This window comes from Lacerta agilis, chromosome 7 (assembly GCF_009819535.1).
Source record: "Lacerta agilis isolate rLacAgi1 chromosome 7, rLacAgi1.pri, whole genome shotgun sequence".
NCBI lineage: Eukaryota > Metazoa > Chordata > Lepidosauria > Squamata > Lacertidae > Lacerta > Lacerta agilis.
The window spans coordinates 5,323,025-5,349,604 of NC_046318.1; the positions used below are offsets into that span (position 1 = coordinate 5,323,025).

General features: G+C 47.7%; 1 protein-coding gene and 1 pseudogene across 3 annotated transcripts in view; both read right to left on the bottom strand.

The window, feature by feature from the left end:
- ARAP3 (ArfGAP with RhoGAP domain, ankyrin repeat and PH domain 3) overlaps positions 1-12,919 on the bottom strand; it is a 41,818-nt gene extending 28,899 nt beyond the window's left edge. Inside the window, exons 1-8 of one of the 3 annotated variants that reach the window (XM_033154254.1) lie at positions 12,877-12,919; positions 10,268-10,323; positions 7,776-7,846; positions 5,354-5,430; positions 4,100-4,351; positions 3,161-3,230; positions 2,353-2,473; positions 395-582 (exon numbers count right to left, since the gene is read on the bottom strand). In XM_033154254.1, coding sequence (XP_033010145.1) covers positions 395-582; positions 2,353-2,473; positions 3,161-3,230; positions 4,100-4,351; positions 5,354-5,430; positions 7,776-7,808 — 741 coding nt within the window. In that variant the 5' untranslated portion in view covers positions 7,809-7,846; positions 10,268-10,323; positions 12,877-12,919. Of the gene's footprint in view, positions 1-394; positions 583-2,352; positions 2,474-3,160; positions 3,231-4,099; positions 4,352-5,353; positions 5,502-7,775; positions 7,847-10,267; positions 10,324-12,876 lie in introns of all 3 variants that reach the window. The other 2 variants (XM_033154253.1, XM_033154252.1) reach the window with 2 other exon arrangements.
- A 63-nt stretch (positions 12,920-12,982) lies between these two features.
- On the bottom strand, positions 12,983-24,684 carry LOC117049657 (annotated as a pseudogene).
- Between the last annotated feature and the right edge of the window lie 1,896 nt (positions 24,685-26,580).

Consider the following 26,580-nt stretch of genomic DNA (forward strand, 5'->3'; position numbering starts at 1 on the left):
AGATTTACAGCTCTATCCCTGACAAAAGCAAAAGCCATAAAAAGTAGCCAAAACATGTTTCCTTCCATTTCTTTTGTTTAGAAATGCTGGCTGCTAACTTGTTCTTCTAACAGCTTTAAATCTTCAGACACAATAATATTTATTCTACTAATGGAGAATCGAGGGTCCTTCTCCTTCCAATTCCGCCCAAGGAAAACCCTCAAAACCAAAAGGTCACCTCTTCCCCCAGTTTATCAAGTCCGAGGAGCAGAAAAAAATATAGAGTGGCCCCAAGTTGCCCCTCCGAACTCCTAAATTAGGCACAGCACCAAAAAATCTGTTTCTAAAATATTTGGAGAGGTTCAGAAAGTTCTCTAGACTGGGCTTCTGACTGCTGAAATGTTCTGGCGCTCACCTGTTCACTTTTGTACAGCCACATCTCAGCCAGGACAAGCACCACATATAGCTTGGATTTGTAGCCTTTGAGCTCCAGGTGGCCATATTTTTGGAGACGAGTGGTGCCACTGAGGCACGGCCGGGGACACAGCAGCCGCTGCTCAGCCACTCTCTGCTGCAAGGCGCTACACCACTCATTCCGCTGAGCTGCAGGGGCAATTGCCAAAGGCCAGAGTAAAGTTTCACACGCAGCACAAACAACAACCACAACGATTTCTACCCCGCCCATCTGGCTGGGTTTCCCCAGTCACTCTGGGCGGCTTTCAACAGAACATTAAAAACTTCTCTAAACAGGGCTGCCTTCAGATGTCTTCTAAAAGTTGGATAGTTCTTTATTTCCTTGACATCTGATGGGAGGGCATTCCACAGGGCGGGTGCCACTACCAAGAAGGCCCTCTGCCTGGTTGCCTGTAACCTCACTTCTCGCAGTGAGGGAACTGCCAGAAGGCCCTCAGCACTGGACCTCAGTGTCTGGGCTGAATGATGGGGATGGAGACGCTCCTTCAGGTATACTGGGCCAAGGCCATTTAGGGCTTTAAAGGTCAGCACCAACACTTTGAATTGTGCTCGGAAATGTACTGGGAGCCAATGTAGGCCTTTAAGGACTGGTGTAATTGTAGGAATGTTTATATATAATATAGCAGGGTTAAACATTTCCTTATTTGAATTTACACAGCAGCAAGCGGATTGCTGACTCATAATTATGTCTTCTACCTTCCTGCCTTCTTGGTTGTTAATCCTTTTTGTCCCTCTTAAAATACACATGAATGTGAATGATAACAATATAAACTAGTTTGCTGTCAGATTCATCGAGTACGTACTTAGGTTACAAAAGATATAAACTATATATTAGATATTAGTGAGTCCTAAAAAGACTCCACCAGAGCATTTACTACTTAACCCTTCTATCAGCAGCAGCCCAACCGACCAACGGACCAAACTGACTGTCACATAGAGGCAGTTAGTCCTCTCTTAGAATGTCGGATTTGACTGACATATCCCACAGTAATATGGCCTCAGCGGCCACTCCCAGTCTGGCTGCCGCATTCTGGATTAGTTGTACTTTCCGGGTCACCTTCAAAGGTAGCCCCACGTAGAGCGCACTGCAGTAATCCAAGAGGGAGATAACTAGAGCATGCACCACTCTGGCAAGACAGTCTGCGGGCAGGTAGGGTCTCAGCCTGCGTACCAGATGGAGCTGGTAGACAGCTGCCCTGGACACAGAATTGACCTGAACCTCCATGGACAGCTGTGAGTCCAAAATGACTCCTAAGGCTGCGTACCTGGTCCTTCAGGGGTCCAGTTACGTGCACACCTGGTTGTTCAGGGGCCCAGTTATCCCATTCAGGACCACGGAGTCCCCCACACCCACCTGCCCCCTGTTCCCCAAAAACAGTACTTCTGTCTTGTCAGGATTCAACCTAAATCTGTTAGCCGCCATCCATCCTCCAACCGCCTCCAGGCACTCACACAGGACCTTCACTGCCTTCACTGGTTCTGATTTAAAAGAGAGGTAGAGCTGGGTGTTATCTGCATACTGAACACCCAGCCCAAACCCCCTGATGATCTCTCCCAGCGGCTTCATATAGACATTAAAAAGCATGAGGGAGAGGACGGAACCCTGGGGCACCCCACAAGTGAGAGCCCAGGGGTCTGAATGAACGAATCGTGTAAAGCATCCAACCTCTGCTTAAAAACTTCCAAGCAACTAGAGTCTCCACCTCCTGAGGGAGTCCCTTCCATTGTCAGACAGCTCTTGCTATAGCTACAGGCCACTCTCCTCCCCTCTCCCAAGACAAGCGAAAAGGGCAAAGTGTGGGCAGTGAAGTGGGGTGTGTGTGTGTGTACGATTATTTGAAAGAGATAAAAATAAGAGAGCGGGTGCTCTCTGCTGGGTTTCAGGATGGGATTTCTCACCCTCACTTTCAGCTCTGAAGACAAAGATCCTGTGTTTCGTGACAACCTGGAATTTGTTGTCCTTTGTGGAGCGCACTACGTCAATGACAGAGAGGGGAACCAAACCTTTAGGATACGGCTCCTGCAAGAGACAAAGGGAGCTCAGTGTTGCCATTTCCTCAATCTAGTTCTATCTTATGCCGATCTGGTTTTCCCTCCCCAGCCGGAAGGCAAAAAACAACAACACCAGTTTGGCAACCGGGCTCTTGAAAATAAATAGATGGGTCAGAGGTTCATGCATGGGATGTTGGGGCCCTAAATGGATGGTTGTCTCACGATGACCCCTCCCATAGCCATGTCTCCTCCACATGCACAGAAAGGCCCACCCTTCCTCAACTGAGCCAGGACCTCCCATTGCCTTCTCCCTTCGGTCTCTCACTCGGGCAGGGCCGTCTCGTCCATAGGGGCTGGTGGCGCGCCGTGCCAGGGCGCCGGGCCCCCCAGGGGCGCCCCCGCGAGCCCGCCAGCATACCGGGTGCCCCCTCCCCAACCCGCCCCAACCCCCACGGGCGGGCTGAAAGCCAGCTGCCCTCATCTCCTGGAGCCCCAGCTGGAGCGATGGAAGGGCACGCAAAGCCCCGCACCGCTCCAGCGCCACGCCCCTCATCCCCCACTCACCCCCCCTCCCGAGGGGCGGCCAGCGCAGGAGGGAGGCGGGCAGAGAGGCCGATCCCTCTAAGATGGCTCTGCACTCGGGTCTCCCTAAGCAACCCACCCCCCCCAAATGTGCAGCGTTTAGCAGCCAGAGTTTCTCTTCTTCTGGTCCCACCTTCTCATTGTTGAAATACATGAGACTTTTCCCGTCAATTCTGACAAAGCGTCGCTGGAAGACGTAGTTCCTGATGGGAATAAAAGGAGAGATCGCTGAGTCCAGAGCCCTTTATTAGGGGCACCTCTCTGCACAGCCAGGGGTGGGGTAGGAGGGGGGCAGAGGCTGACTCTGGTACCAGCAGGGCTCAGTCCTAGAACTGATTTTAAGGCTTAGTGCAAAAAGGTTTCAGCTCAGAAAGCCTCTCAACTAAGGCTGAAGAGTAAAGGCTGTTTAATGGACTAATCGCTGTTCAATAAATGTGCTTATTGCCAAAATATCAATATATGTCCCTTTCAGAGATAATCTGAACACCTAAAGCCATGTTGCTTGGAAACACATGTGACACCCCCCCCCCCATGGTCATCTTCAACTGGGGGCAATTTGGAGTACAGAATCAGAGAAAGAGTAAGAACAACAACAAAAGCCCCACACACCCCAAAACAAGTTACGTTCCTAATTGGCACTTCATTAAAATTTGCCCTTGCTGATCAATCCACCAAAGACTAAGTCAATCTGTTTACCGATTAAATACTCTGCACATGTGCAGAGTGTATTTCCTTCGCAGAGTCATGCAGCCTACTCTCACACATCAGGGCTTAGAGAAGGACCTCCTGCCCTTCACGTCTGGGTGTGTATAAATCTCAGCATTTCTTCTTCCTGCCCAGGACCTTTCTCTTTTACCAAAACAGAACTATCAGTTTTCTGGCAGAGCTGTAATTATTGTTTTTGTGTTTGTAGTTACTTCAGCTTGCGTGGTTCCTGATGCTTAAATTGTGTGCACTGCTCTAGGCAGTTTATTGGGAAAGAGGAAAATAAATGATTGCAACTAAGCACACAGCCTGTTTCCACACAGGTTTCCACTTGGCCCATTTCCCTTGCCACGGCCAGCCGACTTACCCCTGTGGAGACAGCTTGTCCAGCCAGCCGTTGAGCACAGTGACTGAGCGCTCTGACAGCGAGGTATAGCTGGCATAAGGGGAGATGGTTAGGTCCTCTGAAGTTTCATCAGGATACAGGTGGTCAGAGAGTCTGAATGGGGAGCCTTTGGCCCACAGAGCCTCCACCGAAGAGTATCCCTCGGTCTCATTCTGGGCAAGGCGGACTGGCTGCGTGGACCGGCTCTTTTCTTCTATCTTGGCGTTTCTGCTCCTGAAAGAAAGACGTCAGACCTGTTTCTTGAAGCACGGACAGCCCTTCAGCTATTGAACCAATTCAGTTCTCTCCCACAGCAGCTGGTAGCAAGAAGGGCAATCCTGTTCCTTTCAAAATACCCTTTGGAGGAGCAATGAAGACAGAAGATCAGGAAACAGGAACACCAGCCCTTGCCAGCCCCATTCCTTTGTCCTGCTCTCCTCATTGAAACTGACAAGCAGAGGGGGGAGTTAGAGTACAGTTAGGGCTTATGCACACTTGGATTTGGATTTGATATCCCGCTTTTCACTACCCGAAGGAGTCTCAAAGCGGCTAACATTCTCCTTTCCCTTCCTCCCCCACAACAAACACTCTGTGAGGTGAGTGGGGCTGAGAGACTTCAGAGAAGTGTGACTAGCCCAAGGTCACCCAGCAGCTGCATGTGGAGGAGTGGAGACGCGAACCCGGTTCCCCAGATTACGAGTCTACCGCTCTTAACCACTTCCTTTGGTCCCACTGCTCCCCCCTGGGGAAAACCATTCTTTAGCACTCAACTGGAGCAAATGGAAACCAGATTTTCTGCAGATCGCCATTTGTTCCGATTCAAAGGTAAAGAGCAAGTTTTCCCTGGGAAAGGAGTGGGGCAAGGGGAAAACCACTCAGACCCGTACCTAGAAAGTGCGGGTCAAGCAAAAAACTGCCCAGAGCCTTGCTTTCTAGGCACAGGACCAGTGGAAGTGTGGACAAGCCCTGAGTGATGGCCGGTCCTGTGAGTCCCTCTCTGCTTTATGTGAAAGACAGGCAACCACTATTAGTACTGAACCAGATCATCACCTGGTGGAAGCCCATGCCTGTAGTTACTTTGCACTGTCTAGTGTGGTGAACTTTGCAGTCTGCACCAATGAGATGCCATCTTCTGAGATATTTCCCAGTGTGTCCCTGCCCCCCTTTCAGCTTATGTTTAACAACGGTGAAAAAGAGTTGAGAAGTAGGGAGAGAATAGTAGCCAAAACCACTTACACGGGCCTTTCTTCTCCCTGGTTTGGTGCACATTCTGGCAACTCTTCGTATTCCTGCCACTCAAGGGATGCTGCAGCCTGGAAGAAGATTCTCATAGAATGTTTACGAGACAAAGGTAGTTCTTGTTTCCTTTCCTTTTCTTTGCCTGCTGAAAGACAAGCTCCAGAACTCTATGCCCTGTGTACAAATTGATGCACACCAAGCTGCCAGGTTGGATCAGATCAAAAGATTTGGGACATTCTGTGTCCAGGGCAGCTGTCTACCAGCTCCATCTGGTACGCAGGCTGAGACCCTACCTGCCCATCCACTGTGTCACCAGAGTGGTACATGCTCTAGTTATCTCCCGCTTGGACTACTGCAATGCGCTCTATGTGGGGCTACCTTTGAAGGTGACCCGGAAACTGCAATTAATCCAAAATGCGGCAGCTAGACTGGTGACTGGGAGCGGCCGCCGGGACCACATAACACCGGTCCTGAGAGATCTACATTGGCTCCCAGTACGTTTCCGAGCACAATTCAAAGTGTTGGTGCTGACCTTTAAAGCCCTAAACGGCCTCGGTCCTGTATACTTGAAGGAGCGCCTCCAGCCCCATCATTCAGCCCGGACACTGAGATCCAGCGCCGAGGGCCTTCTGTCGGTTCCCTCACTGCGAGAAGCAAAACTACAGGGAACCAGGCAGAGGGCCTTCTCGGTAGTGGCGCCCGCCCTGTGGAACGCCCTCCCATCAGAAGTCAAGGGAATAAACAACTACCTGACATTCAGAAAATTCCTGAAGGCAGCCCTGTTTAGGGAAGTTTTTAAACTGTGATATTTTAAATGTATTCTAATGTTTGGTGGAAGCCGCCCAGAGTGGCTGGGGAGACCCAGCCAGATGGGCGGGGTACAAATAATAAATTATTATTATTATTATTATTATTATTATTATTATTATTATTATTCATCTAACCTGGTTTTAAGATTCCAGCAGTGGCTAACCAGGTGCCTCGAGAAAGCTCACAATCAGGGCAGGAAGGTATTGGCCACCTTTGGCTGTCTGTCGGGAGTGCTAAGCTGTGCCTCCAGCTATGCTAGACCTTATGTGCTTTGGGACATTATTATTACAGAACTATGGGAGCCTCCAGTGGATCACCTTCCAAGGGAAACCAAATCCCGCTTAAGTGCTGTGTGCCCGGGGCATTTCATTGCTCGGAAAAGTGGGGGTGAACATAGAAAGCGGGGTGCCATACTAGGCCTCAGGCATCCCCCTAACCACTTCTGCGGTGTAATGAGCAGCTTCTTCAATCATGGCTGATGTTGTGGTGCTTGCTATTAATCATCTCCTAAGCCGCCATCTCAAGGCAATTTACAAGGAGGATAATTAAAAACAGTTCAAAACAAGTTACAGGTACAGGTGAAACTCGAAAAATTAGAATATCGTGCAAAAGTCCATTTATGTAAGCAATTGTTTTCATTAGCTACTGGAGTTTAATATACGAGATAGACTCATGACATGCAAAGTGAGATATGTCAAGCCTTTATTGTTATAATTGTGATGATTATGGCGTACAGCTGATGAAAACCCCAAAGTTGAAATTGTTAATTTGGGGTTCTCATCAGCTGTACGCCATAATCATCACAGTTATAACAAATAAAGGCTTGACATACCTTGCTTTGCATGTCATGAGTCTGTCTCATATATTAGTTTCACCTTTTAAGTTGAATTACTGAAAGAAATGAACCTTTCCACGATATTCAAATTTTTCGAGTTTCACCTGTAGGTAGCCGTGTTGGTCTGCCGTAGTCAAAACAAAACAAATAAATAAATAAATAAATTACTTCCAGTAGCACCTTAGAGACCAACTAAGTTTGTTCTTGGTATGAGCTTTCGTGTGCATGCATACTTCTTCAGATACCTGCATGCACACGAAAGCTCATACCAAGAACAAACTTAGTTGGTCTCTAAGGAGCTACCGGAAGGAATTTATTTATTTATTTTATTTAGTTCAAAACAAAACAGCAAATACATTTTAAACAAGACTAAAACCTTAACAAGTGGACACTGAATGGACAAGTGGACTTAACAAGTGGACACATTCACTTGATGTGGACACATTCAGCTGAGAAAACCTGCTGGAACAAAAATGTCTTCAACTGCTTCTCGAAAGTGCAGATCATGGGTGCCCAATGCATCTCAACAGGAATTCAATGCATCTCAACAGGACAGAGGCAGTCACAGTAAAAGCCCTGCTCGGAGTTACATGGAGTGGGCTTCTGAGATCTCTGGAACTTGCAGGAGAAACTCTCCTGTGATCTACTGGGTGTATAAGGGATAAGGTGGACTCTTGAATTAGCAGAACTGAGCCTCATCAGGAATCAATGCAAAGCATTATCATTGGCTTTCACACTCCTTGCCCCTTATTCCATATTTGCATATCTCCTCACCTGCTCCTGGGCAGGCCACCATTGCCCAAACATGCTCTCGCAGTAGGGACTGATGGACTCCTCAACAGGTCCTGTGGGGAAACAAAAGCTAAAATGTCAGGAGGGCTGAAGTGGCAGAAAGAAAAGCCCCCACTGGTCTCTTGGCTCTCAAGAGGGCCAAAATAGGGCTGGGTGTCACTCCTCTTGCCCTGCCTCGCGAGCCCTTCGCCGGAGCCTCAGAGGGTGGCCGTGCGGCATGCGTCCGGGGCTGCAGTCATGGGGCTCAGGTCGAATTGGATTGCAGCTGTTTCGTTTGCTGCTGGAGCGGCAGCCATTGGACATCTTGCTTACAAAAAAATTATCAGCAAGGACAGATGTTGTAACGGGATGGTAAATCTCCATATCCAGAAAGATAACCCAAAGGTAGTTCATGCATTTGATATGGAAGATTTGGGGGAGAAAGCTGTGTACTGCCGGTGTTGGAGGTCTAAGAAGTTTCCATTATGCGATGGGTCTCGTACAAACCATAATGATGAAACGGAAGACAATGTGGGACCTCTGATCATTGAGAGAAAAGATGCATAAATGATGAATGGTCTGGACACCGCACAAACAACCAGATTGCAGTGTTTTCTGCTCACTTGTAATTGGTGTAAAAATGAGGTCTTAAGTCATTTCACTGAAGATTTTTAGATGTGTGGTATACAGTATGATGCAACTGATGTCATTCATGGTGTTTGGCTTGCTTAAACACTACAGTGTATGTTAGGAATGAATACTTGTGACCTTGTATTAAGTGTATTTAAAAAAGACCTTTAGAATGTACTCGGAACTATGTATGGGAAGATAATACATTAAATTATTTTCAAATAATAATAATAAAATACTAATAAAAAAGAGGGCCAAAACAGATGAGATGCAGGAGATTTTTGGATCCCACATGTTTGTTTCCACCTGGGTGGAATCTACACAAATATAATAAAAAAGTGAAAATGCTTTTTAAAAAAAGAAACGTTTTGAAAAATACGCCATCTAGTTTGAAATGGAAATATTCAATAATAATTGTAAAATATTGTCTAAAATGTATAAATTGCTGTTGGAATGGCATTTGAAAGATGAAGAGGTAAAGTCGGTTATGATACATTGGGCCAAAGATTTTGGGTATAATCTACAGTTAAAAGATTGGGAGATAATTGTGGAAAGAAGGAATAAAATTTACAGCATGCAATGCTTTGAAAGAAAATGATGTATAGATGGTATATTACACCAGTGAAATTTGCCAAAATGTATAAAGTAAGTAATAAATGTTGGAAATGTAAGGAAAAAGAAGGAACTTTTTATCATCTGTGGTGGGAATGCAAGAAAGTGAAAAGCTTCTGGGAAATGATATATAATGAGATGAAAAAGATGTTGAAATATACATTCATTAAAAAAAAACCCAGAAGCATTTTTACTTGGTATTGTAGGCGAGGATATTAGTAGACAAGATAACAAATTGCTTTTATACGCGACAACGGCGGCAAGAATATTATTGGCACAGAAGTGGAAGCAGGAAGAATTACCGACGAAAGAGGAGTGACAAATGAAATAAATGGACTATGCAGAATTGGATAAGATGACAGGGAGAATTCGAAACCGGCGGGATCAGAAGTTCTTAGAAGATTGGAGAAAATAATGTGGACTATTTGAAAAAACAACTGTAAACAATTGACTACGCTAGTAGGATTGCAAGAAGTTTTGTAAGGAGGAATATATGAAATTTTGCAGGGAGATTTAGGAAAAGGATTATAAGATTTATGAAAAGGATTATTAGTTATGGACTATTAAAAGTAATAGTGAAAAGAATGAAATGCAGGAGTAGTAAGAGATGAAGACTGAAAATCATTAGATGGTGTTGATGGAAGTCCTAGGCTTATAGCCAAAATATTGTATAAGATAAGAAGAGATGTTATGAGGTATTTGGAAAATATATGCAAAAATCAATAAAAATGTATATAAAAAAAGAAAAATACGCCATCTAGTGTCACATTTGTATATGCACTTGCAACACGCTTAAAATGTTTATTTTGCAGCTGTATAGCTGAGTCTCCTGAATAAAAGGCCCTTCCCCCAATCTTAATCCACCCTCCAACTGCTATTTGTCTCACAGTGCAAAACACACACATGTAGCAGCTTTGACAATGGGGATTTACATTCTTCCTTCTTCACCGCTGCTGTTCCAAACAAATTCAGAGCCCCTTGTGTCTTGTCTGTTCTGGGCCTTGTGTTTAGCATTTCTCAGGTGGGGTCTGAACTTCTAGGCTCCTGTGCCCATGAAGGGTAAACACAGCCAGTTCCCCTAAGAAGTGTGCATAGACCCTGTACAGCTTTCAGATTTAGGAGCATATGGAACCCAAATCAACATTTACTCTCACAGTGTCCATCCCTCTCATTGGCTCCTTCATCTGATGTGGTTCTAGCTTTTCCCACGTAGCAATAGCTAAGTGGACAAAGGATGCTATTGTCGCTCTCACCTGATCTGTTATCAAGTCCCTGCGGAGGATGATCTAGGCAGAGTTGTCCCAGGGACCTGCAAGAATGGAGCAGAGATATAAATTCAGCCGTGTAGTTTGTGGTTTTATTCGTTTATATCAGGGATGTGTCAACCATTTTGGCTCCATGTACCAGAACCTCATAAGGATTTGCCTCGCAGGACAAAAGTGACAGGGTGGGTGGGTCTGCCCATCAAGTGACATCACAAATGACGTCTGGTGCTTTGGTGCTTTGAAGTCTCGGAGTCGGAACTTCAAAGCACCTTGAAGGCAGTAATGCAAGGCTAAAAGTTTGGTTTTCACCTCCCTTTTAGGAGTGCATTGCTGATTTTGAGGCGCTTTGAATTCTAAAGCCCAGCCAAACTGAGTATAGTGGTACCTCTGGTTATGTACTTAATTTGTTCTTAACCTGAAACTGTTCTTAACCTGAAGCACCACTTTAGCTAATGGGGCCTCCCGCTGCCGCTGCGCCGCCAGAGCACGATTTCTGTTCTTATCCTGAAGCAAAGTTCTTAACCTGAAGCGTTATTTCTGGGTTAGCGGAGTATGTAACCTGAAGCGTATGTAACCTGAAGCGTATGTAACCCGAGGTACCACTGTATGTTTGGGTGGGTAAGAGGGCTTTGCAGGGAGATCTCTCCACACACCCAACTCAGCCTAGATTGATCTCCATTCACACCAGCTAATTTGTGTGTGTATGTGTGGGGTCTATCCTGCTTAGCGCTGGACAGTGCAGGGCTGCTTCAAAGAGCAGAACTGGGAGGATGAAAACACTTCTCTCTCCAAATACTGTTCTTTGAAGCACAGGAAGCCGAAGCAACCAGTAATGGAAGCTGCTTTCCCCACCTTGAACAAGGCATGCTATTGCCACACATTTTCTGACTGGCAGGTGGTAGTGAGGCTTGCTCTGATGGAGGAACCATCGGGAGACCACTTCAAGCTCCCAATTTATGTATAATGCCAGTTGCAAGGTGGGGGTGGGGGAGCATAGCTTCTCCAAAATGTCCTAGAGGGTCAATGGGAAAGTCTGGAGCCAAGCTGGGCCCATGGTCAGGGTTTCCCACCCCTGAATTTTATGCTGATGTAATCAGACAAAGTGGCTTAACACAATGTATCAGTAATGTGTGTGTCTGTGTGTGCTCCATCTTTCAGAGTGCACTACTCTCAGACAGCAATAATAATAATAATAATAAATTTTGTTTATATACCACCCATTTGGGCTGGGTTTCCCCAGCCACTCTGAGTGGCTCCCATCAGAATATATATAATATATATATATATATGCACAATAAAAACATCAAACATTAAAAACTTCCCTAAACCAGGGCTACCTTCAGCTGTCTTCTAAAAGTCAGATAGTTGTTTATTTCCTTGACATCTGATGGGAGGGCGTTCCACAGGCAGGCGCCACTACTGAGAAGGTCCTCTGCCTGGTTCCCTCTAACACTCACTTCTCGCAGGTAGGGGTAACCGCCAGAAGGCCCTCGGAGCTGGACCTCAGTGTCCGGGCAGTACGATGGGGGTGGAGACACTCCTTCAGGTATACTGGACCGAGGCCCATTTTAGGGCTTTAAAGGTCAGCACCAACACTTTGAATTGTGCTCGGAAACGTACTGGATCCAATGTAAGTCTTTCAGAACCGGTGTTATATGGTCTCGGCAGCCATTCCCAGTCGCCAATCTAGCTGCCGCATTCTGGATTTGTCATGGATGGTCACTGTTAAGTTGGACCTCTTTCTCATTTTATGTATTAACTTTATTAAGACTTTGCCTGGAAGTGGCTGACAGTGTAGTAGGGTTTCCTTTTAGATTTTTAGATTTTTCAAGAGTCAGCACCACTGAACCAGGCCTGGAAACCACATTCATGAGAAGTGTGAAGCCCTGCAGTGTGAACTTGCAGGGGAACCCCTAAAACTCTAAAACTCACTGCACCTCTTAAAGGACTCATTTGTAACATCCCCACCTGACCCTGGCATGCCTCAGACTGACTGCGGAGCAAAATGTCAGTGTTCTGTTTTCAGGATGCGAATTAGCCTATGTTCCATGCCATCCTATACCCAAAAATGAGGGCTATATGGGCACCAGCTCCCCATGGCATACTAGGTAGTGCAATTGTGGGACGCTGCTACCTCAGGAATGTACAAATGCATTCTCAGAGCCATGAAAAGCCTTTGTTCCAGCCCACATACTCCCTAGCCTTGGGCATCACTTAAGCAGTGTTTTCAACCACTGTTCCGTGGCACACTAGTGTGCCGCGAGATGTTGCCTGGTGTGCCGTGGGAAAAAATTGGAAAAATTCAAGAGAATTACTTTATATATAGTCATATAGGCACAGAGTTTAAATTTTTTAACATTTTCTAATGGTGGTGTGCCTCGTGATTTTTTTCATGAAACAAGTGTGCCTTTGCCCAAAAAAGGTTGAAAAACACTGACTTAAAGCAACAGGGATCCAGTTATCAACTCCAAAGGACTGGGGTGCAGAACTAATTATCTGCAACTGCCACAAACCAAGTGACACCCATTCCCGTTTTACCTGAGGCCTTTCTGTTGGTTTCCTGAAAGAGTACTGCTAGGAAAGGCATAAATACTCACTTGGCATTCTCCCACGGTCAACAGTCCCATTTTGCTTGACCAGGTCAGAAGGCTGACCTCCTCACAGTTTTCCCTCGCCTCCATGCTTCTCACAGTGAACATCTGACGCAGACTCTTTCTGCTCCCCTGGGGAAGCTGACTTGGTGAGGGCAGAAGGAAGCGGCAAGGGCTCTTCTGCACATGGCCCGGCAGCTGGCCCCGACTCTGTTGGACTGACGGTGTCCTCAGGCTGGCTCTTGAAGGTGGATGAGGAGGTGAGTTCATGCACACATCCTGACCTCCCCGCTCATGCCACTCTCAGGAGCAAAACACTGCAGAGCATATTCCAAGTGGCCCTCCCTTGGTCTACTCTGAGGTGGCAGGGTGACCCCTTGGACTTGTCTCCTGGCCCCGCCTGGTGCTTTGGACTGAAACTCAAGCCTCTCAGCATCCGTGGTACTTTCCCCTGGATCAAATCCCTCCAGAATAACAAACGTTCTTAGAGGTTGTTCAGAGCAAGACGTGGGATTGCAGACAGGCGCGGAGTGTTTGCGCCAATGAGACTTTCTCTGGCTGGCTGCTTGGTGCGCACGAGGAAACAACGTCCTGGGTTTGGCACCGGGCTTGGTCACAGGAGGTGTCGGTTCCTTGTTCAACCGTGGATGCTGACTGTGGCCCTTCAGAGTCAAGTTCAACCCCAAGGCTGGGAATAGTTTCCAGCAAGACTTCTTTCTTTGGGCCCACCTCATCCTTCTCTGCCGCCTTAGTCCCATCCAGAGAATCGACCACTTGCCAAGACCTGTAACGAGCATCTCCTGCCAGTGGCCCACCTTCTGTCCCTCACAAGCAGTCGAGTTTGTTGCGCTAAAATTCAGAATCCTTTTGCGGTGCCCAGTAGCGGTGATGCCAGCTTCTGCAGGTCCTCCTTGCTGAGAGAGAGAGCACATCTTTCAACGGAGCCAGATCCGTGTTTCTTGAAGGTATCCCGTATCTCTCCAGATGGAGAGGGCCAGCCAGTCTGCGATGTCAGAAGTCCACAGAGCACTGGTGGTGCCATGGTCCCCTTGGCGAGAAGGAATGAGCTTTTTTTTTTTTTCAGCCTACCACCTGAGGGAAAGGAAGAAAACAATTAAAAACCTGGCACAGGAAGGCAGCAGAACATCTCTACTGGAACTGGGAGGTATGGAAAGAGCTAAGTGTATGGGAATCCTTGGCTTGCCTCCTGCACCCCCAATTCTTGTGTCCAATTTGTGCAGATAAAAAGGCTCAGGAGTTCATATACCTTGAGATAAATTCAGCAGCATAAATTGTCCTTCTTGTAGCCTGGCTTTCTTGGTGCTCATACCTTTCATGCTAAAAGTTCGTCTAGGCAAAAGCTCCCAGAGAACGGCAATGGTCTCACATAGGGAAACCCCCCTCCCCACTTTCTCAGGAAGATTGGGGCTGACAGACTGTCTGTCACACAAAAACTTGGCTCTGCACAGAGTACTGACATTGGGCTGATAGGCAGTCTCTGTGGGTCCTGAGAAGTCAGCCCTTGCTTGCTCTTGTGGTGTCTCTCTGTGAGAGTGCCAGCAGAACATTCAAAACCCTGTTCCTCTGTGCAGGAAGATGCGCATCACAGAGTGAAACAACTGGATTGTGGCTGGAGTGAGATTCTCCCAGGGGTGACCAATATGGGGAGGGGTTTTGTGACTGGAAAGGCACTGCTGTAATCTGCCTGACTGCTGGCTGAGGGCATGAGAGAGGTCACCAAACTGTGAGTCCACACGCAGCAAGGACCTCCTTCACACAGCCCGTCTGCCAGCAACTAAGACAGCATCCAGCCTGCTAGGCAGACTCAGGATGGGAGGGTCCCCCCCCACCCCACTGTTTTGCAGAAGCCCTTCCTGCTATCGGCTCAGAAATCTCTCTGGTTTCTGCAGATAGATGGAGACCAATGACTTCCCTTTGCACGTGCTGGTCTTTACAAAAATTCAGTCTAAATCCGGAACTGGCAAATCTCACTCCTGGGCAAACCTGCACTCCTGATTAATCATCGTTCTTGCAAAATGAATTAAAATAATATATGTCTTACTTATTTCCCTGACTCCCAAGTCTTGTGTTCATTTGTTTCCCTTAGTTGTTTAATTCATTTTCATATCATGGTACTTTTGTAGAAGGTGGAATATGGGAGCTTTGCCATGGCTTATTCTGGAAGGGCAGATGCCCCAGACCACAAGACGCACCAATAGGGGGTCCTAACCAGTCAGATCCTAACCAAATGTTACATGCAAAGGGTTGCAACAAAAAAGCACAACAGCTGCTTTCCCTTAGGAGGGAAGCTTTGGGAAGAGAAGATTTGGAATGGAGAAGTGGCAGAAGCAGTGGGGGACGGGGTGCCCTATTTCTCCACTCACATTTTTTCCTGCACAAAAACCACCCCCAGCCTGCTCCCCCCTGGTCCCATAGTCATTTCTAAAATGTTATATGCCACTATTATAGCATGTTTTTTCATCCACACCCTCATCCCAAGCATTTGAGATAGCATCTTCCAAACATGTTTCAAACAGTGCTTAAGTGGCTTGTGGTGTGCTTCTCTCTCTCTCTCTCTGTGTGTGTTATATTGCCCCTAGGATGGAGGAGGTGGTATGCCTATGGAAAACCGTTTGCAGGAGACCATGAGCGGAGGTTTTGTTGCATCCCTTCCTGCATGTGGGCCTTCCCGTTGACCCAGGAAATTGTGAGGGACAGAATCCTGGACTAGAAGGCTTTTCGTTTGATCTAGGACCTCTTCTTATGAAAGAGATCCGGAGCAGAGAGATGTGGTTAAATGCCCATCTCCCACCCACCCTTGGCTTCCTTTTCAACTCCAAATCCCACTCGAAACCTGCATTTCTTTTGGCAAAAAGCAGCCACCAGAACATTTGTACGATGCATGCAGCTGTATGTAAAAGGTAAAGTTCTAGCCATAAGAGCTGGACCATAAAGAAGGCTGATCGCCGAAGAATTGATGCTTTTGAATTATGGTGCTGGAGGAGACTCTTGAGAGTCCCCATGGACTGCAAGAAGATCAAACCTATCCATTCTTAAAGAAATCAGCCCTGAGTGCTCACTAGAAGGACAGATCCTGAAGTTGAGGCTCCGTACGTTGGCCACCTCATAGAAGAGGAAAGACTCCCTGGAAAAGACCCTGATATTGGGCAAGGATGGAGGGCACAAGGAGAAGGGGACGACAGAGGATGAGATGGTGGACAGTGTTCTCGAAGCTACTAACATGAGTTTGGCCAAACCTGCGAGAGGCAGTGAAGGATAGGCGTGCCTGGCGTGCTCTGGTCCATGGGGTCACGAAGAGTCGGACACGACTGAACGACTGAACAACAACAACACAAGTTCAGAAACAGTGTACCCCTGAATGCCAGGTAGTGGGGGGTGGCAGTGCCGGCGGCAGCGGCGGGGGGACGACAGAGAGAGTCTATGTCACCTTCATGCCTTGTTTGTGAGCTTCCTGGAGGATTCTCACTGCCCACTGTTGGAAACAGATTGATCTTGATCTAATCAAGCAAGAGAATATCCATGTTCTAAAAACAGGGATGGTCTTATTTCAGCATTTAAAAAAACAACACACCGAATTTATTCTCATTCCTAAATGAGGTGCCCAATAGCAAATGCTTTCTGGGCACTGTACAAAAATCTTGGAATAGGATACCCAACAGTCCATCAATGCGTGCTTAATTTACAAAGAAAGCACGCATACTTGTGATCTGTATCTAATCTGCATTAAATGATCCCAGGTATGCTCTTTTGCTTAAGAAACCCAATGTCTTACTGAACCAGACCACGTTCTACTTTGTAAGTGCTGGAGGGACCACCAGGGGACCACAGTCGTGTCTCCTGCTCACAGCCATTCTCAGGGATGTGGCCATATCACTTGACTGGGTGCAAATGACTTCATGTTCAAGAAATAAATAAAACGGTTATTTAAAAGAATTAATCAGAACTCGTATTTCTCCCCAACATTCTGTATATCAAAAATACTTGGCATGTCTACTTGGCACTTCCCTTTCAAGGAGCTCCTCTTCCATTACGCTGCTGTGAAATGTCTCATGCCTCTGGGAGGCTGCGGGTGATGGGGGCTGAGGCAAGCTACCCAGCACATTCATGGTTCGTGCAAGATCTGAAGCTGGGAGCTTCTGGTGGTCTCTTAGCTCTGGCTGCGTATCGGCTCCACCATGTGCCTTTGGCAGCTCTCCTGACTCAGTCCCATCCCCAGTTGAGAAAGGTTTTGCCCATGCAACTGCTACAGAAACTGGAATTAAGTCTGATAGTACTCTGGATTAAACTACTGTAATTCCGGAAATGGCTTACCTGTTCTCGCCCCCCCTTCACTCATAGTGGGTGCAGCGGCTGGTGCCACAGGAGGCTATAAGGTATCCTTAGGAGTCTTGCTTGTAAAGCATCCCAGGCTGAATGTTTTTTTCCGTGAATCTAGCTGCTGCACATTACACCACTTTGCTGAGCCTCACCCCACCCCCAGTTGTCCCATTTCCTCCCATTGTTCGGTGCAGGCTTCCTTCCTGTTGCTCTCTCCAATCCGCCCCCCAAACAGGAATGACTTCAGCCATGCACTAGGAGTGTATATTTGTGCATATGCCAATGGCAATGCGCATGCAGGTAGCTTGTTCGTTCTACTTGGCATGAAATGTGTGCGTGTACTTCTCCAGATGTCAGAGTCCTGAGGTGGTAAAACTGTGTCTGAGCTGCACTGCTTCACACTGTGTGCGAGCGTTTGCATGTGGGTGAGGTGGGGTCTCAACTGATCAAATGTTTCTTTTTGTATATATTAAATTCCTTGCACATAGAAAACTGGATGTCAGGGAGAAGGGTATTAGCCATCGATAGGCTAATTTTCAATGAGGAGAGATTTTTGTTGTTGGTGGCATCCATCTGCCTCCAGAGGTGAAGTCAAACCACTGCATTAGCAGCTGTGAAATGGGCTGCCCATTGGCCTTGCTGATGTGGTCCAAAGGAAAGCAGACCAAGACATTTGGTATCAGCTTGGCTGTAGGAGTTGCCAGAAGAAAGCATCCAAGATGCCATCCAGCTGTCTTAGGGGCTCCACTCTAGATTTGTGTAGGGTTTAGCCTTTCTTCTCCCAAATATGTCCCGCAAGGCAGCACAGGTTTGGGATCAGAGTTTTCCTTCTCCTAGATAGGCTACCTTCGCAGGTTGATGAGCTCCATCTGCCCTTGAGAGGCAGTGTGGTGTAGTGGTTAAGAGTGGTAGACTCATAACCTGGTGAACCGGGTTCGCGTCTCCGCTCCTCCACATGCAGCTGCTGGGTGACCTTGGGCTAGTCACACTTCTTTGAAGTCTCTCAGCCCCACTCACCTCACAGAGTGTTTTGTTGGGGGGAGGAAGGGAAAGGAGAATGTTAGCCGCTTTGAGACTCCTTTGGGTAGTGATAAAGCGGGATATCAAATCCAAACTCTTCTTCTTCTTCTTCTTCACTTCTATCTACAGAACGTGCAGAAACAGCCCTCTTGACCATTGGACTCACTCTTGGTCCTGCCCACTAATTCTGCCGGAGCCTGTCTTTGCATGCAGGGGAAGTCCTTCACTCACTGAGAGTTTGAGTTTTCGGCTACCCTCACCTGGTTTAACTGGCCAGCATATAGCACAAAAAACCCATCAATAAAAAGTACAAAAAACATTGACTTTAAAAGTGCATGCTTTGTATGGAGAAAGTATTTGATCATGTAAGTCCACCTGCAATTTGCTGTAGTGGAGCCAAGACACAGGTTTACGACTTTAGTAAGAACTGTACCTGATCCTTCACACCAGGCATTATACAGGTGTACTGCCATGTGAGTCAACACACACTATTGCGTGCAAGTCTGTATATAAGGAAATGTGAGGAAACAGGGTTTGCCGCCCGCAGTCAAAAGGCAAATGGTCCTCTCAGACGTAACTAAGCTTAAACAAAGATGACAGGAAAAGCTGAGTGCCCAGTTGTTCCGAGGAGACAACCTGGAAACAATGCCTTATGAGGAACGGCTTAGGGAGCTGGTATGTTTAGCCTGGAGAAGAGAAGGTTAAGGGGTGATATGATAGCCATCAATGGCAGAGTAAGGCTCCGCGGTACCCGGGGCGGCAAAGGAAACGCCCCGGGGCGGGGCGTCGTGACATCACATTGTGACGTCATGACGCTCCGCCCCCAGGGCGTTTCCGGGGGTGCCGGCGCCGCTTCTGCAGCCCTCTTTTAAGCCGAAGAGCTCGCTTTTAAGCTCTCCGGCTCAAAAGGAGGCTGTGGAAGCGGCGATCCCAGGGTGACGGAGGGAGCGGCAGCGCATGGGAATGGTGGGAGGGGCTGCCTCTTGTCACCCCCACGTGCCGCCGTTCGCTCCGTTGTCCCAGGAGCAGCAGCACCGCACACACCGTGCGCTGCTGCTCCCGGGGGACGAGCCAGCGGCAGTGCGTGGGCTGACAAGCGCCGGCCCCTCCTACCACTCCCCATGCTGCCGGTCACCCCGGGAGCAGCAGCGCTGCACGGACGGGGTGCTCCCTCGGCCGTGCGCTGTTGCTCCTGGGGTGACGGAGGGAGCGGCAGCGCTTGGGAATGGCGGGAGGGGCTGCCGCTTGTCACCCCCATGCGCCGCCGCTCGCTCCGGTCGCCCCGGGAGCAACAGCGCACGGCCGAGGGAGCACCCCGTCCGTGCAGCGCTGCTGCTCCCGGGGTGACCGGCGTTGCCTGGGGATGGCGGGAGGGCGCCGCTTGTCGCCCCACGCCGCCGCTTGTTGCCCCCCGCCCTTCTCGCCCTGTCGCCCGGGGGCGTACCGCCCCACCGCACCCCCCTAGCGACGCCCCTGATAGCCATGTTCAAATTATAAAAGGATGTCATCTAGAGGAGGGAGAAAGGTTTGTTTTCTGCTGCTCCAGAGAAGCGGACACGAGCAATGGATTCAAACTACAAGAAAGAAGATTCCCTAAACATTAGGAAGAACTTCCTGACAGTGAGAGCTGTTCAGCAGTGGAATTTGCTGCCAAGGAGTGTGGTGGTCTCCTTCTTTGGAGGTCTTTAAGCAGAGGCTTGACAGCCATCTGTCAGGAATGCTTGATGGTGTTTCCTGCTTGGCAGGGGTTTGGACTGGATGGCCCTTGGGGTCTCTTCCAACTCTATGAACATGGTGTGCTTCACTGCACCCAAGTGAGGTGGTCGGGGAATCCAGGGAGCAGCGAGTCTCAGTCATCACAATCTGCACTGTATTCATTCCACACTTAACTTAAATCAAAACTCTGCAGCCAGTATATCCTATTCTATTAACAAAAATGTTTTTAATCAGCCAGTTGATTTACAACTAAGCTGCTGAATGTGTATACACACTGCGCAAATGGGTTCACTGCTAACAGTGCCATGGATGTTGGCTTCCTTGGAAATACAGTAACTCTGAGGGCTCGCTCCCTGGAAACTGTCTTAGCGGCCTCAGTAATCAAATCAGCAAAATTAAAAAAAAAAAATTCTTTCCAGTAGCACCTTAGACCAACTAAGTTTGTTCTTGGTATGAGCTTTCGTGTGCATGCACACTCTTCAGATACCAGAAAGAACGTGTGAAGTAATAATTGAAATAACATTGGTCCCCGTCCCCCTACGCTTACCTCTTTGGCTAAAAGAAAAGTTAGCGTCTCCCTGTGGGGCGGGAGAGACTCTGCCGGAAACCCTGCAGAGCCGCTCCAGCCAGTGTGGCAGCGCCGGGCGAGATGGGCCAGTGGCGCAGGGCCGCTTCCGAATCCCCGTGGGCTCCGCACCAGGAATTGAACCCCGCGCCGGGTCAGGACTGGCTGGGAGCTCGCAGGCGAGCCAAGGCTCCCTCCCTCCGTGGCGCCCGCCTGCTTTGAGCCGCGTCTCACCTGCCTCTCCTGGCCCGTCGCCGGCAGGATCGCCCTCTCCGCGCAGCGCAGCGGCGGCGCCTCGGCCCGCCTCCTCGGGGCTGTGCAACTCGTGGTCCGGACGAACCCTCCCCGGCTCTAGCCCTGCGCTCGGCCCGCCCCGCGCCCCGCCGCGACCCTCCGCCTTCGCTGCCCTGGTGGCCGGAGCGGCTGCGGAGAAGCCGGCATTCGGGCCGGAATGGGGGCGAACCAGTGGCGAACAGCAGGGCGGAGCAGCCCCGCGGCGAAGCGGGCCGCCGAGCTCTGCCGGCAGCGGCGGAAGAAAGGGGTCGTGCGCGGGTGGGAAGGTCGTCTTTCGCCTTGCTCAGGGATCCCGGCCCTGGTCGCTCGGCGGTCTAGGGACGGAATTGGGCTGAAGAAGAAGAAGCCATAATAATAATAATAATAATAATATAATAATAATAATAATAATAATAATAATATGTAGTGAGTTAGGTTTAATTATGGTGATAATAATACAAAGGCTGACAATTCAGGGCACGGGCTTGGAATTCTGCTGGAGGGGTCACTCTCAGGCATGCCCCCACGTAGCCAAAGCTGCCCCGTTCGGACTGGATAGGAATAGCCTAAACTCAAAGTCAGCCCATTCATATGTAGAGTTAGCACAACAGTTATACAGGTGAAACTCGAAAAATTAGAATATCGTGCAAAAGTCCATTAATGCAATCAATTGTTTTCATTAGCTACTGGAGTTTAATATATGAGATAGACCCATGACCTGCAAAGCGAGATATGTCAAGCCTTGGCTTGTTATAATTGTGATGATTATGGTGTGCAGCTGATGAAAACCCCAAAGTTGAAATTGTTAATTTGGGGTTCTCATCAGCTGTACGCCATAATCATCACAATTATAACAAATAAAGGCTCGACATATCTCGCTTTGCATGTCATGAGTCTATCTCATATATTAGTTTCACCTTTTAAGTTGAATTACTGAAAGAAATGAACCTTTCCACGATATTCTAATTTTTCGAGTTTCACCTGTAAGTGTCCATACAGTATATTGGCATGGTCAGCCTGCAAATGGAACCACTCACATGGTGCTGTGCCATCTATATGCACCGGAGGCTTACATATGGAGGCTGCCCTACGCCCACTTTCAGCCCACCATTTCTTACTGGAGTGCTTGGCATACAGGAAGATTGACTACCCAGGAGACAATGCCCCCGTGACTCGGGACAAATAGAAATGGTATCACAGAGACATTCGCATTAGCCTGATTTCACCACTACTTCACAAGTAGGCCTACCCAGGGTGCACAGGGCAATTCTATGCCTCCCTGCTGCACTCAGATACCAATCCTGCTACAACATACAAGGTTGCTGGATTCTGCACAGCAGCGCTCAAAATTCGTCGGAGGATGACCTGTGCCAAAACCCAAATTTAATGAACATATAAGAGTGCTCTGTAAATTGATACAAAATAGAAAATTCTTTCCAGTAGCACCTTAGAGACCAACTGAGTTTGTTCTTGGTATGAGCTTTTGTGTGCATGCACACTTCTTCAGATACCAATTGATAGTTAAAGTCTTTTATATATCAACCTTACTCTTTTAGCTTCTTTTAAATTCTTACAGACTTTTACATTCACCTTCTGTTTTAGTACCTTTTAGCTTTCCAAAACGCTTTTCAGATTTTAAATGGCTGTATCCCACCCTTCTATGCTGGTCTAAGACCGTAATAAAGATTTGTATTGTATTGTACTGGAGAGCTCAGATCCTCTCAGAATCACAGGATGTTCATGTTCTCAGAGGCATCACCTGGTCATATCTCTAGACCAGCGGTGTCCAAACTTTTTTCAAGGAGGGCCAGATTTCAAGGAGGGCCAGATTGATGAAGTGAAGGGCCGTGAGGGCCGACCAAAGTTGTTGACCTTTTTTAAGTTATTGGGCTTTTCTAAGGGTTAGAGTTGTTGAGTCCCCCCCAATTGAAGTTGTTGAGTTTTTTTTTTTTTAGGATTTTACCCCAGGAAATAAACTGCCACAGGGGCTGGATTAAACTGGCCAGTGGGCTGGATTAGGCCCCCGAAACGGACTTTGGACATGCCTGCTCTAGACCAAGCTCTAGCTGTGATGTAGAAATCTTGTATTCTGAGAGCTGCAAGGCCACTCCCTTGTTGTGCAGTTACATCTGGCCCCGATTTACCTAATCCTTACAATGAAATTGATTATGGTCCTTATGGTTTTAAATTTATGCAGGTTTATTGAGGCTGAGATAGCGTAGCCCTAGCAATGCCGTCTGCTCTGTACTGTTAGGATTGCCGGGATTAGTAACAACAACCCTGCAGTGAGTCAAGTGCTAATATTGCAGGTCAGTGGTGGGAGGCTGGTTTGGATTCCCCAAACAAAACATCCGCAGCAAAGGCTAATCTACATAATTTGCCCCCTCGGCCACCACCCAGATAAAATTCAGTGCTAAATTGCACACAAAACCTTCCGTGCAGCTGCACTTTTAAGTATTTCAAAACTCAGAAAAATTATTATTATTGGAATGAAATTGGATGTGAGTCGGGGAAGAGTAGGAACTCATCTCTTTGCTGGTACGATGTCTATCAGTGGGATCTGGATCTGAATGAACGGTAGATGGTTTCAGCTAATCTCAGGCCTAGCAGCAACTTCCTATTTCCTTTCCAACCAATCTCAGGACACTGGGAGGCTCCCTGAGTCACAGGCCAAACAGGAAAGCTCCCCAGCTGTATTTAGTGGGACCCCTCCTCCATTCATGAACCAGTTCATTTCCTGGATGTCTTTGCTGGGTCTCTGAAAAAGGATTGTCTTCCCTTCCCTACTCCTACTGGAAGAGTGCTGCTCTTAATCACCAACTAAACTGAACTCTGCTCTCTGGGCCAAAATCCTAAATCAAGAAGTTGTCTCAAAATCTGTGCCGTTGTAGTATTCTGCATACCAGCAGTTGGGGGTTGGTTTTGCTTCCTTAGCTTTCTATATGCAGTGAGATTTTTTTTTCCTAGCAGAGAGTGAATGTTGGACTCTGATAGGAAAAAGATGTTCCTTTCCCCCTCACCCCCATACAGAAGCTGTGACTTTAAAGAATAACTTGAAACTGATTCACACTGAATGAATATTAATTCTTTATACTAACATAATTTGCTGCCTGCATCTGATCTGGGAAGGTCCCTTAAATGGGGAAGCACAGAAAATTCCTTGCTTGTAAGTCCAGAAATCCAGTTCTGATTTTCTACATGTGAGACTGGTGAGTCAGGACTATGATTCTGAGCCAGTGCGGGAGGAGATTTCATGAAGCCAGTCAGCTGGAGTTGTTCTACCTCTCTGATCTCTTTCCCCCTTCTCTCTCTCTCTCACCCCCTTAGCAAAGTGGTAGATCATCCAACTTGCAAGCAGAAGGTCTCTGTTTCAATTCCCAATGGCATCTGCAGTTAGGCCTGGGAGAAGCTAGAGCCTGAAACCCTGGAAAGCGGCTGCCGGTCAGTGCAGGCAATACTGAGCAAGATGGACCCATGGTCTGACTCATTACAAAGCAGCTCCCTATGTTCCTATGTTGTTCATGTGTCACATTCCATCTTATAGCAGTTTATGGATGCAGCAAGTTAAAATTCCTACTTTTAACACAAGTGTTATGCCTTCGGCACATATTAAGTTGTATATTATTGCTATTGTACGTTTATTGATGCAGCTCCACCTACTGGCCAGAAAGAATGTTGCAACGGATGGCAGTTGCTGGCAGTTGCTGACAGAGGGGAGGGAGATACTGAATCTCTATTGACAGCAAGATAGTGTTAGGGTACATCTACAATGAGAGCAGGCGCTTTTATGTTTACATAACAACAGAATTCTACGGATTAGGAAATCCACTTATCAATGGCATTACGTACCTACCAAACACAATCCCGCAGATCACGCTACAAGGGCTGTTGCAGCTAGTCATCTCAAGGACACTACATGGCTGACAGGACCTGCTTTCTTATACAAAACAGAACCGACTGTCCCTCAGAATGACATATTTGAACTAGTTGACTCAGACCTCGACTCCGAAATCCATCCTGAGGTTTCCACGCTGCAGACAATGACTGCGACCAGTCATCTTGATTCTCATAGGTTCAGTAGATTCTCGACTTGGAAGTCACTCATTAGAGCCATTGCTAGCCTAACCCACATAGCTCATTCATGTAAACATGTCACACATTCAGCAGGCAGTAATTGTAAAGGCTGGCATCTGTGCTCAACATCTGCACCACTGAAGTCCTTCCAAGTGAAGATGGAAGAGTCAGGAAGGTTGAAATTAAAGTGTGCAAAACCAGGAAACAAAGTTATTTCTTAGACCAGTCTCTGAACTGATTCTACTGTTGTCATCTGAGAACTCAAATGGTGGTATCGGTTGATACCAGGCGGGGTGTGTTGTGCCTTCGGCACATATTAAGTTGTAAGGTAAAGGGACCACTGACCATCAGGTCCAGTTGTGTCCGACTCTGGGGTTGCGGCGCTCATCTCGCTTTATAGGCCAGGGAGCCGGCGTTTGTCCGCAGACAGCTTCCGGGTCATGTGGCCAGCATGACAAAGCCACTTCTGGCGAACCAGAGCAGCGCACGGAAACGCCGTTTACCTTCCCGCCGGAGCAGTCCCTATTTATCTACTTGCACTTTGACGTGCTTTCGAACTGCTAGGTGGGCAGGAGCTGGGACCGAGCAACGGGAGCTCACCCCGTGGCAGGGATTCGAACCGCCGACCTTCTGATCAGCAAGCCCTAGACTCTGTGGTTTAACCCACAGCGCCACCTGGGTCCTATTAAGTTGTATATTATTGCTATTGTACGTTTATTGGTGCAGCTCCACCTACTGGCCAGAAAGAATGTTGCAACGGATGGCAGTTGCTGGCAGAGGGGAGGGAGGTTCCATTGGGTGAGAGAGCCTGAGGGATTTCTGTTACATGCATGTTTTCCGCCGATGGTATCGCATCGTTGTTTTACCCGATCTTTGTCTTTTAAATAAAGTTAGATTACTGAAACAGTCTGTTTTAAAAGGACAGAGGGATTACCTGCCTGTCAAGCTACATGTGTCACCAGACAGTGTTGGGGACAGAACAAGCAGCTTTGCTTATCAAAATGTTGCCTTGTGTGTGTTTTGCTGAGAGCTGTTAAACTGCACATGCTGAGAGTGTTGCTTCTTGCTGTTGTATGTTTGTATCATGGAGCGGGTGGCGCTGTGGTCTAAACCACCGAGCCTCGCGGGCTTGCAGATTGGTGCTCTGCCCCAGATCCCGCCAACCTAGCAGTTCAAAAGCACGCCAGTGCAAGTAGATAAATACGTACCAGTGCGGTGTGAAGGTTAAAAGGCATTTCCATGCGCTCTGGCTTCCGTCACCGTGTCCCATCGTGCCAGAAGTGGTTTAGTCATGCTGGCTACATGACCAGAAAAGCTGTCTATGGACAAACGCCAGCTCCCTTGGCCTTAAAAGTGAGATGAGCACCACACCCCATAGTCGCCTTTGACTGGACTAAACTGTCCAGGGGTCCTTTAACTTTACCTTTTAATCTTTTGTTTGTATCATGCTTTAACTGCTGGGATCTCAAGGAGTATAATTGTCTTCCTTTCCCTGTTTTTTTTAATCTTTACAACAGCCCTGTGAGGTAGCCTCAGCTGAGAATTCGTAGTTCAGATAGCAAATTTTGAAACTGCGCATACAATATTTTTTTTCCTTGTTGTTGTTTATTGATTTGTCAGGATTGGCCAACATTCTTTTAATCATTGTTTTGGTATCTTGCAGTAGGTAACAGAAATATAAAATGTTGCATTTAAAATGGGGGGGGGGCTGCTTTTCTGGGATT